Source organism: Camellia sinensis, chromosome 4 (assembly GCF_055761805.1).
Source record: "Camellia sinensis isolate YWXY chromosome 4, ASM5576180v1, whole genome shotgun sequence".
NCBI lineage: Eukaryota > Viridiplantae > Streptophyta > Magnoliopsida > Ericales > Theaceae > Camellia > Camellia sinensis.
This window is the reverse complement of record NC_138964.1, coordinates 189,173,616-189,189,713: the sequence shown is the minus strand read 5'-3', so window position 1 is coordinate 189,189,713 and position 16,098 is coordinate 189,173,616. Positions and strand designations below refer to the sequence as shown.

General features: G+C 36.4%; 1 protein-coding gene and 1 long non-coding RNA gene across 2 annotated transcripts; one reads left to right on the top strand and one right to left on the bottom strand.

The window, feature by feature from the left end:
• The first annotated feature begins 2,196 nt into the window (after positions 1 to 2,196).
• Positions 2,197 to 3,700, top strand: LOC145823198 (uncharacterized). Its single transcript, XR_014365448.1, has 2 exons — positions 2,197 to 2,342; positions 3,207 to 3,700. It is a non-coding gene; the product is annotated as an uncharacterized LOC145823198 (long non-coding RNA).
• A 10,764-nt stretch (positions 3,701 to 14,464) lies between these two features.
• Positions 14,465 to 15,871, bottom strand: LOC114256071 (uncharacterized). The gene has a single exon (XM_082923943.1). The coding sequence runs from the start codon at positions 15,869 to 15,871 to the stop codon at positions 14,465 to 14,467; it is 1,407 nt and encodes a 468-aa protein (XP_082780069.1).
• Between the last annotated feature and the right edge of the window lie 227 nt (positions 15,872 to 16,098).

Below are 16,098 nucleotides of genomic sequence, written 5' to 3'. Positions count from 1 at the left end.
ACATAGTAAGAGTTTAGTAAATTAAATCAGCCAAAAAATCAAAAAATATAAACAATGCAACTCATAATTTATGAATAGCTAGAGTTAAACTCAATTTAATTCATTAAGCTTAAATTTATTAAGTAAATTTTAAAAAATCATATAGGGGGAAGTTATTTATGATCGGAGGTCAACAAAAATAGGAGTGTGATATGATATGAAATTAGCATAAATAAGCAATGGAAATTTATTTGTGATATTACGAGAAATGACAAACATAATAAATTAAATAAATTATTATGATTATGGAATCAATTTCTATCTTCTTCTTTTTTTTTTTTTTTTAAATCGTTCAGATCATGAAAAGGACCCGTGATACAGCATTCTGGACGAGAGGCAATCTATTTATTTTGTTTGTGGTCATGGTACAATAAGTAGACATTGATTAATTATTCCTAACTGTTATGTTTGTTATTTTTTTTGAATAAAAATGTTAGAAATTTTAAAAATTTTATTAAATATTCTATTAAATATGTCACATAACTGTAGGATTTATATAAGACTCACATCTTTTACATGGGTGTGGGATTAATTGTAGTCAAATAACATACGAGACATTTTAATAAAATGTTTAGTAGAATTTTTGGGGGCTTTTCTCAAACTAAACATAGTTTGGTCGAAATTTTCAAAATAAGCTGAAGCGTGTTTACAAAATACATTTTCAGCATGTTTCTGGCCCAAGTGCACAAAATGAATAAAATCGTAAAAGTGTGGTTACAAAACATGCTTTTAATTAAGAAAATGTTGTTCCTATTAGCGTTTTCATTTGTAAGTAAAAGGGTTATTTTTAACACGCTTTTAAGATATATTAAAATGTAATCAAAATAAAAGTCTTGCGGGTTGTAGCTCAAATGGTAATGCTCCACGCTTTGCATGGGTGAGGCATGGGGTTCAATTCCCTGCATCTCGAAACTCTTGTTATTTTTCAAATTCAACTCAACTCCTCCTTAATTTTTTTTTTTTCACTTACTCTATACTTTATATATTTATTATGTAATTTTTTTTTATCAAAAAAAGTAAAACGTTTATTTGGTTAACTTAAAAAATTCTCTATAAAATACAATTTTTTTCAAAATGTCAACATAATTGTTTAAAAAATATTACTATTTAGGTCTAAAAGTTCATTTTCTAGACCTTAATGATGTGCCAAGAAAATTATTGGTTCAAAATTAAATATTCTTTAATTATCAAACAATTATCTTTTTGACACATCATTGAATTTATAAAGTGAGTCCACTGATGTGTCAAAAGATAATTGTTTGACAATTAAAGAATATTTAATTTTGAACCAATAATTTTCTTGACACATCACTGGGTCTAGAAAATTAATTTTTAGACTTAAATAATAATATTTTTTAAACAATTATGTTGATATTTTGAAAAAATTTGTATTTTATAGAGAATTTTTTTAGTGAACCAAACAAACGTCAATAGTCTCTATAAAATACAAATTTTTTTGAATAGTAATATTTTTTTTAGTTAACTAAAAAAATTCTCTATAAAATACAAATTTTTTCAAAATGTCAACATAAAAAATATTACAATTCAGGTCTAAAAATTATTATAAAGTGGATTGTCAAAAGATAATTATTTGACAATTAAAGAATATTTAATTTTGAACCAATAATTTTCTTGACACATGGAGTTTGGAGATGCTGGGGATTGAACCCCGTGCCTCTCCCATGAGCACTATCATTTGAGCTACAACCTTACTTGACTTTTATTTTGATTACATTTTAATATATGTTAAATACTATTATAAAGTGAACACATAACTCTTATGGTGTCTTGAGATGGGCAAGGCTTGAACCCATGACCATGGGTTTAAGTACGAGAACCCATACCACTTAAGCTAAATACACATTATAATATTAATTTCATTATTATTTTTTTTTATTCCTACTTATTTAAATTGCACACACATCGTGTGTGCCACCCACTAGTATGTTAAAAGCGTGGTTAGAAATAGCTCAGATGAAAACGTTAATAGGAACAATGTTTTCTTAATTAAAATCGTGTTTTGTAACCACGCTTTTACGATTTTATTCATTTTGTGCTCCTAGACCAGAAACATGCTGAAAGCGTGTTTTGTAAACACGCTTCAACTTATTTTGGATGCCTGTTTTGTAAACACACTTCAGCTTATTTTGGAAATTTCGGCCAAACTAGCTTAGTTTGGGAAATAACTTTAGGCTTAGTTTGGGAAAAGCTCGAATTTTTGCGCTATAGCATTACTCTTTTTTGAATCCAAACTCGTCCAGCAACTGGTATATTACCAGATCCCTTATCAACATCACCTCCTGGTACCCCCCTCTCTCTCTCTCTCTATATATATATACACACACACCATATATATATACATTTGTATGTTTTGTTATATTTTGTATTTTTTAGATTTGATCTTCTTATTACATCTATTTATTGCCCTGATTAGATTCTCATGTCTGTATTATGTTCCTCGTTTTGAAATCTGCCAATTGATTTGTGTTATTGAAACAAAATTGATATGGAAAAGCAAGAAAAGTACTTATTATAATGTAATAATCAAACCATGCCTGCACATTTTATGTTGTCATTGGTGTTATTACGGAGGACAACAATCTAGTTCAAGAAAAATTCAGCTTTTGAGTAGTTGTGGGTGTTCTATTTCTATTACTCTGATAATAAGAGTTGGTCAATGTTTGGGGTAAAAAAACTGGACCACACTAAATGATGTAGATGATTACTGTAGAAATCAATGCCGGTGTATTCTTCGCCGATGACCTGCAACCACATACAGTGAGCCCTTGTCGGTTGAGGGTGTTTAGCCGGGGCACTCCAAGGGCTTGTTTAATTTGTAAGACTAATAGTGAGGTGATTTAACAATTAATGAAATTAGCGTGGAATTAGTTATTCAGCTGGTTTAGTGAGATGCGTAATTCTCTCTTGTCCATATTTGTTTTGCAATAGATATGAAAATATATAGTTCTAATTATATGTATGTTTTGCATTATTAGTTGTAGGATTAAAAATTTCGTCACTTTGGTGGAACAAGCAAAGCCATTGGAAATCTAATTTGAATAATAAAATTTTCAACCAAACAATTGAATGTGAGTCTCATAGATTAATAATCTCAATCCTAGCCCAATCAAACAAGCCCTAATGGTTTAGTTGGTAAGTACTTGCAGGTGAACTCTCAATATGGTGCAAATGTAATGTAATTGCTAAGGATGGCGTACCTTGAACTGGAGGGTAAGAGACCTTCTTATACTCCCTGAGTTGATCTTTGAGAGTTTTGTGCTACCACCTGCTCATGTTACTCTACCGTAGGTGGGAACGTGTCCCCTGTCCAACGATTTTTGCGGAGGCGATGAGCATAATCCTACTCTTTGTGGACTCATCCTTGAGGTGGTCCACCCTTGGGCTTAGCTGTCTAAACTATATGGCTAACCCAGGATTTGACCAGACATCTGTTTGGACAACTGACCACGAGTCTTGCTTGGCCGCCATTCTACTTGCTCGGTTCATAGTTTTTACATAGTTGTTGAGTGGGAAATCTCTTATGTAAGATACTGTGTTTTTCACCGGCGATTACTTATGATGATTTTAATGATGTAAATGTAGAAATAAATCTATTCATATCCACTCATTTAGGCATGCGGAAACCATTGCTGAGATACAATTAAAAGTTTTGCACTATGAATATTGAGATCAATCCTTCCTTTGCATGTTTTTGTATTGAAAGAGCAAATTGAAGCTTATAATTGATAATGAACTTTGTTCAAGAATAAGAAGAGGTCACACTCACCGAGGGCAATAAAGTTGCACTGGGGGCACTGCTGCCTAATGGTGCGCCATTTTTTTTTTTAAAAAGTACATGTCTGCTCTGGCTTTGGTGAGCTTGCTGCACATGTATAATAACAACTGTACCAAGTAGAGTGAGGCTTAAGGTCCATCAATTATAAATCTCCAACCTGCAACTTGGCACACATTTCATCACTGTAATTCTTGGGTTTTACTTCTATATAAATAGGTTGAGGCCAAATTGGGCTTGTTTCCTGCCCTTCTTTTATTCCAAGAGTTCTCCTTCAAACTCATTTGGATCTCTCACTGTATGTACGTGCATGCTAGTGCTCCCATGCAATTTTGAAAAATCACTTTTTCTTTCTGGCTGTTTCCATTTGAACAGCTAATGAGTGCACAAATTTGTGTTGCTGCAATTAGTATAGAAGTTCTGGGCTTCCCATGTGCTGCAACTGAAATATATGAAGCTGTATTATTTAAGGGATTTAAAGGAGAACCTAAAGTAATTTTAGTTCTGTTCTTATTTGAACTGCTACATGAATCTTCAGGCTACATATTTCTAATGAAACTGCAAGCATTTAAAGTTCTGAACCGAACATGCTGTTCAGAAGACTGATTTCAAAGGGATGGCTTTCAAGGGTGCTTGAAGTCTAGTTGCATATGAAACTAAAATTATGCTTGTGTGTGCTTCGAAAGGGAAAGCAATTTCTTCTTAAGTTGTGCATATTTTAAAGTTTCTTTCGTCTTAACCTATGATGTGTGGCCGGTGGCCATGAGTAGAGTTTCTTTCTAGGGTTAGGTTCTATAAGGGAGAAGAAAGAATTTGTGGTTTCTTAGAAGGGAAAAGTTTTAAATTGGTTCAATCTTCAAAAGTGCAGGTTGAAGGATTTTCAAAAAGAGTGGTGCTGGAAACTCTCGATATCAATTTGCTCTTAATTTCGAAGGTCAAAAGATAGGGTCAAGGATTGGGTTTGTTTAGGCTTACTTCGGTGGTGTTTTGATACTGGAAAGGTATTGTTCTTGGTTGTGAATGGCAACCTTGTTTCTTTCCAAAGAACATAAAAGAGAAGAAGAAGAGAGGAAAAGGAAAGACATCCTCACAAAGGCAAAGCAAAATTTCAGAGACACAATACCAAATTCTCCAAATGAATAACAAAACTGGTTCTATTTCTACTAGGACTATGAATTTGAAGATTAGGCAATTTGAACTCTGACTACTAGATTATTAATTATGGACACGGACTCGGACATGAGGCGCGGCGATTTTGAAAAAAAACAGAATATGGACACGGCATATACGACAATTATTATTTTTTATGTGTGATATATATGTGTAGACATAAATTTTAAAACATGAAGTATTTCAACACATTTTAAAATTTTATGTTACAAATATCCACTGTTTAGTTTTTGGACTAAATAGTGTTGATTATTTGAATAGTAGGTTCTTATTTCTGATCTGTATTTCAGATCGTTAATTACACATTTTAGACAAATGAAACCTCCAATTAATGAAGAACAAAATAAACAACAAAAGACAATTTAAGAAAAATAAATATTTTATTGAAATTATTATGGGTTTTGAACCCTCAAATACAAAATACAATTCTTGGGTTTGGAACCCTTCACTTATTCATCACCATTAGCGTAGGCTCTTGAGTTCTTTAGGCTTCTCTTCTTCTTCTTCCTTGTAACGACTTTAGCTCTCGATTTCTTTCTTTCTTTCTCTCTCTCTCTGATCTTTTCACTTCTGATTTTTTGATCTCCCGTCTTGTGTGATGGTCCTCATATTTGTAGAGGGCCATCAGGTGATAGGAATGCCTTATCTTCAATTTGAATTCCAAATTGAATGATAGCGCCATTTGAATTTTGAATAATAGCGCTATCTGATTAATCGTATATCTGATTAACCGGAATGATCTTTGGGGTTTCATCCTATGTGGTGTCCTTGCTGTAGGTTCTACATGTGTCATCTTTCGTAGGCTCCACGTGTCATTTGAGTATCTTGAATAACGTTGTTGAGATACAACGCCGTTTTATTTATGTACTTCAACGGATCATATTGATATTTTTTTAGGGAGTGATTACCTACAACCTTTCTATCATAGGCTCTATACGTGTCATAAATTTAGTTGAAATTTATGTGCCAACAAATGCCCCTCGTGACTTGCACAAGTGAATTTTCTTAACTGTGCGAGTCACGATAATTTGACACTTTTATCTGGATGATCTTTAGGTCTTGGATGAGATTATTTCTTTGCTTTGGTCCCTGGCCTCTTTTTTTTTTTTTTTTTGGGTTGACGGCTCTTTTTATATGGGCCTTTTTACTTTTGTTGCATAGGTCCTTTTTGTGGACTTGATCTTTTTTTTTTTTAAAAAATAAAGGGTTAATTGCCCTTTATAGTCCATGGGCCATTTACTTTTGTTGCATGGGTCCTTTTTATGGACTTGATTTTTTATTTATTTATTTATTTATTTATTTTTTTGAAGGGTCATGAGTAAGGTCCAAGATTTAATTGGGCATTTTCTTTTGTGAGCCTCCAACTTGCCACCATTTTTTTTATAGTAAATTTTTTTTCTAGGCCATCATGAATTTTTCTAGACCATCATGGATTTTTCCTTTTCTAAGCCACAATTTTTTTAATTGGGCCTTTTCTTTTGTGGACCTCTAACTTGTCATCATTTTTTTTTTTACAATAGATTTTTTTGGTAGGCCATCATGGATTTTTTTAGACCATCATGAAACTTTCCATTTCTAGGCTACTATTTTTTAATTGGGCATTTTCTTTTGTGAGCCTCCAACTTGCCACCATTTTTATAGCAGATTTTTTTTCTAGGCCATCATAGATTTTTCTGGGCCATCATGGACCTTTCCTTTTCTAGGCCACCATTTTTAATTGGGCCTTTTCTTTTGTGGGCCTCCAACTTGCCACCATTTTTTATAGCAGATTTTTTTTTAGGCCATCATGGATTTTTCTAGGCTATCATTTTTTAATTGGGCCTTTTCTTTTGTGGGCCTCCAACTTGCCACTTATTATTTTTAAGATTTTTTTACAGCATATATATATATATATATATTTTAGGAGTTTGTCTAATTGGAATAGGATGGATTGACATTGGTAAAATTTCTAATCCTACACAAACTCTTACTTAGTATTTCAAATTCTACCTAAACTCTTGCTTGTTTGAAGTATTTTAGGAGAACACTACCTCCTTTCTTAAGCAAGAATTTTTGCTTATATGACACCTATCCATGCATACAGCCCACATATTTTCCCTGTAACTTTTTTTTTTTTCCTCCCAGCAGATTGTTTCCAGCAGTCTTTTTTTTTTTTTTCTCTGCAGATTTTGTGGTGCATATTAGGTCTTCATTATTTTAGTATCTTTCCAGCAGCAATTGCTCTTTGAGTATACAAAAGATACAGCCCATATATTTTCCTTGTAGCTTTTTTTTCTCCCAACAGATTGTTTCCAGCAGCCTCTCTTTTTTTCTCTGCATATTAGGTCTTCATTATTTTAGTATCTTTCCAGCAACTTTCCAGTAGCAACTTTCCATCCATTATCTTTCTTCTTTTTCCAACAAAAGTTGTTCTTCTTGTACTTTAAAGAAGACTCAAAAGAATCTCTTTAAACTCCTTTAAATTAGGTATGCTTTCTTCTCCATAAAATATTTTCTTTGAGCATGTATATCACCATGTGACAGCCCTTCCCAAAAATTTTTACTAGACCCTAAGTCCAAGTAGTCCCAACTAAGACCCTTCTTGAAAGGATGAATAACCTACTGCCTTATTTCATAACAAAAGCTGTGGCCTCTTTTCTTTTTATTATTTTATTATTTTTATTTTTACTTGAACAAAAAAAACCTGTTGCCTTTCCAGCAGATTTTTTTTTCCTAGCCCAAAGACCTTTTTTTTTTCACAGTTTAATCTGCTCTCTTTTTTTTTACCTTCCGGCAGAAATTTTCTTCTCTGTGAACCTTTTTTATAACCCTTGAAAATTTTCATGAACCTTTTTATAACCCATATGAACCTTGTGTATAACCTGCTGCCATTGGCAAATATGGCCTAGAAATAAAGAGAGCCCATTTTTGCTAGACAACAAACCTAAAACAAAAAACTACGGCCCCTTTTTTTAATTGCTGCCCCATTTTTTCCTTGTTGCTGCTAGTCATCAGACCAAACAAACTTTTTTTTATATGATGGCAACAAAGACGGCCCATTTTGCTAGACCCAAATACTCTAACAAACAAAGACCAAGTAAAAAAAACGGCAATCCCTTTTAGCTGCTGCCCCTTATATATTTTGTTGTTAGATCATAAACTTAACTAGCCCAAAGAAAGTCCTTGCCCTATACAAACAAAAAAGCCCTCTTTTTTATTTTTATTTTTTATAAGCATCAAGAATTTTTTTCTTTCTTTTTTTTTATTTTTTATTTTTTATATTCTTATGATAGAACCAACCAACACAGGTTGCTTTGCCTATCATTTGGGGAACAAACTATCTATTTATTTAGCAAATTTTTGCAAAGACAGTCCCCTTTTTTTTTTTACAGCAGCAACCTGTTTGTTGCTGTGTTGTGTAGCAGATTTTTTTTATGATTTTTTTTTTGAACAATTTTTTTTTTAAGCTTGCTACCTTTTATTTTATTTTGTATTAGTAGCAATCCTTTGTACAATTGGCCAATTTTTTTTGTTAAAAGTCGAATCAGCCTTGCCCCCTCGTGATTCGTGCAAGTGAATTTTAATTGTACGAATCATGATGGCTAATTTCCTTTTTTTTTTTTTGGTCAACGATTATTTCATGTCTTTTTCCCTCTTTTACAGGCAACCGCAAGGCATCAGAGTTTGTTTGCAAGTATCATTGCCCCTTCTAGCTTAATGGCAATGAGTGGCTTGAATCCTTGGCAGTGATTGTGTCCTTTCACCCCAATGGCTTGAATCCTTGGCAGTGATTGTGTCCTTCACCCCAATGGCTTGAATCATTGGCAGTGAATGTGTCATTCACCCTAATGGCTTGAAACCTTCGCAGTGATTGTGTCCTTCACCCTAATGGCTTGAATCCTTGGCAGTGATTGTGTCCGTCACCCCAACGGCTTGAATCCTTGGCAGCGAATGTGTCATTCACCCTAATGGCTTGAAACCTTGGCAGTGATTGTGTCCTTCACCCCAATGGCTTAAATCCTTGGCAGTGATTGTGTCCGTCACCCCAACGGCTTGAATCCTTGGCAGTGAATGTGTCTGTCACCCCAACGGCTTGAATCCTTGGCAGTGAATGTGTCCGTCACCCCAACGGCTTGAATCCTTGGCAGTGATTGTGTCCTTACCCCAATGGGTTGAATCCTTGGCAGTGAATGTGTCCTTCACCCCAACGGCTTGAATCCTTGGCAGTGATTGTGTCCTTCACCCCAACGGCTTGAATCCTTGGCAGTGATTGTGTCATTCACCCCAACGGCTTGAATCCTTGGCAGTGAATGTGTCCTTTACCCCAACGGCTTGAATCCTTGGCAGTGAATGTGTCCGTCACCCTAATGGCTTGAAACCTTGGCAGTGAATGTGTCCGTCACCCCAATGGCTTGAATCTTTGGCAGTGAATGTGTCATTCACCCCAATGGCTTGAATTATTGGCAGTGATTGTGTCCTTCACCCTAATGGCTTGAATCCTTGGCAGTGAATGTCCGTCACCCTAACGGCTTGAATCCTTGGCAGTGAATGCGTCCTTCACCCTAATGGCTTGAAACCTTGGCAAGGGGCTTTCGTCAATTTCTTTATATTATGACATTTTGCCTTCACTAACCTCTTTTTTTTATTTAGGAAGCATGGAAAAGACACTTGAATATCTTCGACGTGACGAGAGGGATGTATTGGATAAATCTGGTCCGAAAATAATTCGGCACAAACCTATCACTACTTTATTGTCATCTACCAAGTTGGACCCCTACATCCCTTTACATACGGCTTCCGAAGACTTGATCTATACAGAAATTTGAAACTGCTTTGAGATTCCCGAGAAAGGGCACTCCAAATCAATCGGTTCATTCCCTGTGTCAATCCTCTGTCCATTTTCTGAAGACCTTGACTGCTCTGAATTTAATACTCTTCTTAAGAGAATGAAACATGAAAAATTAAAGTGGGGTAATTCTTTTAATGTCCGCGGCATTTCTACCCATTTGCAATCCCCTAAATGGATTTTTTGGTTGAATGACGTTCTTTCCACATTTGCCACTATTTTGAAGAAGTGTGAGATTTATGCTGCAATCTACGTATCCCAATTTGCTTATGCTAGGAATGTCTCCTTGCTCAAAGGATTCTTAGAGCGGTGGTCACCCGACACCAACACTTTTTACACTATTTACGGCGAACTTGGGATCTCTTTATGGGACCTTCATCGCATTAGTGGGCTATCTATCCGTGGCGAGTTTTATGAAGAGTTCACCCCGTCCAATGACATTTTATATTCGTCCCAGACATCCAAGGCGTGCCGTGGGCTTTTCAACATTTATGCCAGCTCTTTTCAATCCAAGAAGTTTAACCACTGGACTTTCAAATTCATTGACGAATCCCCAATTTCGATTAGTGATTTTCAACAAAAAGATAGAATTCCTGATGATGTGTATCTTTCTGATTTTTTGGCGAGCTAGCTTAGCGGATTTGTCTTCCCTCACTCTTCCGGGGAAATTCGTTCGACTACGTTTCATGTAGCCACCAAAATGGCCGGTGGAACCTTATTTAGCTTGGCCATCCCCGTCCTTGCATACCTCTATCATTCTCTTGGTAAAATGGCATCATCACCTTCACCTGGGAAGGAAAATATTCAGGGTCCTTTGCATTACCTTTTTGGATTGATTTCACTATATCTTGTTAAGACTTACTCTCATGGGGATCCTCAGTTGACTTGTCCGATCCCTGATATTCATTTCATGCCATATCTTGGGTTTATTGGAAACCAATCGCCTGCCCAGTTTTTTACTGATAAATTTCCATTTGTGGACTCTCTCCTAACTTATCGTACGGAGTGTCAGTTTAGGGCTCTTGCCCATGAACGTGAACCCTCAGGCATTCTGGTCGACTCTAAAAGGATATCACATTTCCACCTTAGCTATCTTATATCTTTGAGGCAAGGGATTTTAACTTTTAAAATGAGATTTAATTTCATTTCTGAACCGTACTCCCCTAACCGATACGGTCGTCAATTTGGGTTTGCTCAAGCGTGCCCTACACCGCTTAATGTATCTTGTCGGCAGCCCTCTGAGTGGTCTAAATTTATTACAACTGGCGCCATATGCTATGCTGTGGTACAAAAGTCTCATTGGAGTTACCAAGCTCCCGATCTACTTCTCACGTAACCATGCCTTATGCCAGTTGGTGGTTGGGAACTTCTTTTACCGTGCTCCAATATGTTACTCATACCCAGCCGAAATCTTCATGTAAGAGAAAACTGGATATGTCAATTAAAGACCGAAAGACGAAGAATCCTTCTTACTCTAGAGCTAGGTCATCATCTTCACCTATTGCTCTGGAAGCATCATCACCTCAGAGAATGGATAATAGTCGACCACTTATTGCTCCTTCTCGATCTAGTTACTCGGTTTTAGATCTCCTTCATCTTTTCGAGGATATACGTAATTCTCAATTTAAAATGAGATTTAGCTTTGAGCAAGTAGATTATGGTCCCCAATTTTCTAGTCTCGCAAAGTTTTTTCCAGAGACTATGTTTGTCAGTGATTGTACAGGAACTTCCCAAACCACCGTAGCGACCAAAACCCCAATAGATCAATTTCGCACATACTTGTACTCTTTTCTTGAAGATAAAGATGAGAATATGATTCAAGAACTCTTTGAGGGAGACGGGTATGAATTAACTGCCTTGGGTCGTATTCACATTAAGAGTGTTGAAATTCCTTCTCTTGCCAAATCTTTTGATTGTTCTCTCAATGGAAGTAGCGAGAGTGAAGATGAGTTTTATGACTACACCCCTCTTTTAGATGGCACACCGACTAAGATGAGTAAATTGCCCCTAGCAAATGTAGATTTTTCTTCTCCTTCTTCGAACAAGCCATCCAAGCTATTAGAGAAAGGTATAATTCTTTCTTCCTCTTCTTCTTCTTCTTCTTCTTTTTTTTTTTTTTTTTTTAACACCTCTCATTTTCTTAGGCACTGCACCTCAGACTTCCCCAGCTGCCTTGCATATGCCATTGGCTACCTTTAAGGGTATTCTTATTCATTCCTTGTATCTCATTTTATTTCATCATGTATACATACTCAAGGAACCTTTTTCTCTTTAGATCATGCCACATTGCAAAATCCGTGGTCTACTTGTGGGAATCACAACTTGTCTCCTCCTCCACCTAAGTCTCTTCAAGCTGTACACCAAGGTATACTTCATTCATATATATATATATATATATATTGTTTTTACCTTCTATGTTTTCATTGAGTATCTCCTTCTATTTTCACAGAAATTATTTCTGACACATTGGAAGAGACAGACGACATTACTTTTGATACCTCGAAAAAGGCCCAAATTCTTGCAGACTTACTTGAAGCAAATGGGGTTAACAAATTATTTGACAAACTTGAAGCACCCTTTGCTCCATCTAACCTTCTTTTGGGAACTTCCTCTAATGAAGCAACCATCCATATTCAGAAAGGTCTTACTATTTCTCTCCAATCAACGACGGATGTTAATGGCATGATTGTTGTAACAAACAACGTTTTCATGATTTTGAAGAGTTTGGGTGTAGACTTCATCTCCTTTTACGAGAAGGTGAAGATATTCCTTAGGCGCTTTGCTTTGAAAACCCAACTTGCAGATTCTTCAAACTTGTTTACTGCAGAATTTGAGGCCCAATACTATGAGAAGAAGCTTCATTTCGACAAAGTTTCTAGTGAACATGAACAGTTGTCTGCTTCAAGTCAGATGAGCACATTGCGGGTCTTAATCAAAGGATTATTCAAACCAAAGAGTTACTCAAACAACTTGAAGAGGAATTGTCATCCACCTAAGCGGAACATGCATCCTTTATGTGTGATTTTGCACAAGCTTCCGAGAGTGTTTCTAAATCAAAAGAAGACGTGCAAACTGCTCTGAATGTTTTGAGCCAACACAAGAAGAAGAATGGACAACACAGTGTTATGGAACGTGCTTTTGAAAGGGCCAAGGCTTCTCTTAATGAATGAATGCACTTTTATTTTTTTATTCATCCGAACATAATGTATTTATCTATTTTCGCTCAGTGATAGATTTATTTGTTATATGAAATTTCTCAATACAATACATTGATTTGTCTTATTTTAGCCGTTCACAGTTTATACTCTTGCTGGTCTGGAGTATCCAATGTTTTACCACCTTAGATTTCAGTGGGATATTTTAGCAGTTTAACCACATACAATACCGTTGTTGGGATTCAACTTTTGTTTGGCCGTACACAGTTTATACTCTTGCGGGCCAGGAGTATCCAATGTTTTACCACCTTAGATTTCGGTGGGATATTTTAGCAGTTTAACCACATACAATACCATTGGTAGTTTTTGACTTTTGTTTGGTCGTACACAGTTTATACTCTTGCGGGCCAGGAGTATCCAATGTTTTACCACCTTAGATTTCGGTGGGATATTTTAGCAGTTTAACCACATACAATACCGTTGGTGGTTTTTGACTTTTGTTTAGCCGTACACAGTTTATACTCTTACGGGCCAAGAGTATCCAATGTTTTACCACCTTAGATTTCGGTGGGATATTTTAGCAGTTTAACCACATATAATACCGTTGGTGTGTTTTTTTTTCTTTTGTTTGGCCGTACATAGTTTATACTCTTGCGGGCCAGTAGTATCCAATGTTTTACCACCTTAGATTTCGGTGGGATATTTTAGCAGTTTAACCACATACAATACCGTTGGTGATTTTTTTTTTTGCCCTAACTTTTGCCTTGGCCGCCCTTTCGGGTTTTCAACCTAGCAGGCTTTCTTAAGGGTAATATCTCTTCAAGAACCTTACATTGGTTGGGGGAATGATTCTGTCACCATCCATCGTTATCAACAAATAGGCCCCATTAGAATAAACCTTTTCATTCACATAAGGTCCTTCCCATTTGGGCTCAAGCTTTCCTTTGGTTCTTCGTGAGACTACTATAGGCGTTCTAACCATTAGTACCAAGTCTCCATTTTTAAAAGAACGAAGCCTCACTCTTTTATTGAATGCATTGCCATCTTTTGTTGGTAGATTTCCAAGTTCTGTTGAGCATACAACCTTCTTTCATCCAGGGTCTCCAGCTCAGCCAACCTCACTCTTGCACTTTCATCTTCTATTAAGGACTCTTGTATTGCCACTCGCAATGATGGTATTTGAACCTCAAGTGGTAACACTACTTCTTCTCTAAAAACCAACGAATAAGGGGTTGCTTGAGTAGGAGTTCTGTGCGAAGTCCTATAGGCCCACAAAGCTTTTTGTAACTTTTCGTGCCAAGCTTTTTTGTTCTTATCCACCATCTTCTTAAGAATTTTGCACAATGTCTTGTTGAAAACTTCTGCCAAACCATTGGCAGGTGCATGATATCTTAACGAATGGTTGTTTTTGATTTTGTACTTGGCAAATAACTTATTCAAAGCATCACTCCTGAATGGCTGTCCATTATCTATGATGATACTTTATGGAATCCCGAACCTGTAAATGATATGGGTTTGGATGAACTCAGAGACAACTGTGCTTTTTATATCCTTTAAAGCCACGACCTCTACCCATTTTGAGAAATAGTCAGCTGCAGCTAGGATGTATTGATATCCTGCTGAAGATGGAGGTACAAAAGGACCAATAATGTCCATACCCCATGCTGCAAATGGCCAAGAACAAGTTGTTAAATGTAAAGGTTCTGGGGGTTGGTGGAGAAAGTTCCCATGGAATTGGCAGACTTGGCATATTCGAGCATAATCTATGCAATCTGCAATCATAGTCTGCCAATAGTATCCCAACCGTTTTAGCTGCATATGTAATTTAGGACCACTTTGGTGTGTCCCACATACACCTGCATGTATTTCTGCCATTACCTCTTGAATACGCTCCTTGGCTATGCACCGCATGAACATTCCATCCAAAGACCTTTTGTATAACCCATCCTTCCACGAGACGAATTTGGTAGCCCTACGTCTCACCTCAATTCTTTTTACTTTATCTTCAGGCAGCCTACCATGTTGGAGGTAAGCTATGAATGGTTCCCGCCTATCCTTCTCGTTTTCTCCTTTCGTGGTGACGACCAAGATTGGAACCAAGTCAGAAACTTCTTTTAAAGGTTGTAACACCCTTCTTTCACCTACGGTGATAGTAATTGTTTTGCTATCTGGTAGGGTGAGTGATACAGCCAAACTTGCAAATGAATTAGCTCGAGCATTTGTTCTTCTCTTCACGTGGAAAATATGTGTTTTCCTGAATTGCGATAGCAGTTGATCAGCCCTTTCATGATACGGGATGAGACTTGTTTTTTTAACAATGTATTCTCCACGGAGTTGCTTTACTACCAGTTTCGAATCTCCATAAATTGAGAGTTCTTCAATAGGAATTTGTAATGCCAATTCTAATCTAGCAATTACAGCTTCATATTCTACCTTATTATTGGAGCATCCTTCACTTAAGGCGAAAGAATGGGTAAGCATAGCATTGTCTGGAGTCACAAACACAATTCCAATTCCAGCTTTATTGTTTTTAGGATTTTCTTGCTTCTTGCCATCTGGACTCCTTGAAGCTCCATCGAAGTACATCTCCCATCCTTTCTGGATTTCTACTTGTATAACCTCTTCATCTGGTAAATCAGTTACTAGAGGTGAGTCATCAGGTATAGGATGTGCTGCCAAAAAATCTGCTAGAGCTTGCCCCTTTTTAGCTCTTTGGAGAACATATTCAATTGCGAATTGTTGGAGAATTACAGCCCACTTTGTAATTTTCCCTGAAAGTATGGGCCGTGAAAGTATATATTTCAAGGGTCTACTCTTGATATCAACTTGACTTCGTCTTCCAGGACATAGTGCTTTAGTTTTTGCAAGGCGAACACCAAGGCAAGACATGTCTTTTCGATAGGAGAATAACTGACTTCTGCCCCAACCAGAGTACGACTCAAGTAATACAAGGCATTTTCTTTCCCATGCTCATTGTATTGTGCCAACAGTGCCCCTAATGAACCATCCAGGGTTGTTATGTACAACAAGAGTGGTTTCCCTTTTATTGGGCTCATGAGTACTGGAGGCTTCAAAAGATACTCCTTAATACTATTAAAAGCATTTTGGCACTGTTG

Bases quoted from the DNA above. Each gene is read 5' to 3' on its own strand.
- LOC114256071 (XM_082923943.1), bottom strand. From the start codon at position 15,871: ATGTCTTGCCTTGGTGTTCGCCTTGCAAAAACTAAAGCACTATGTCCT.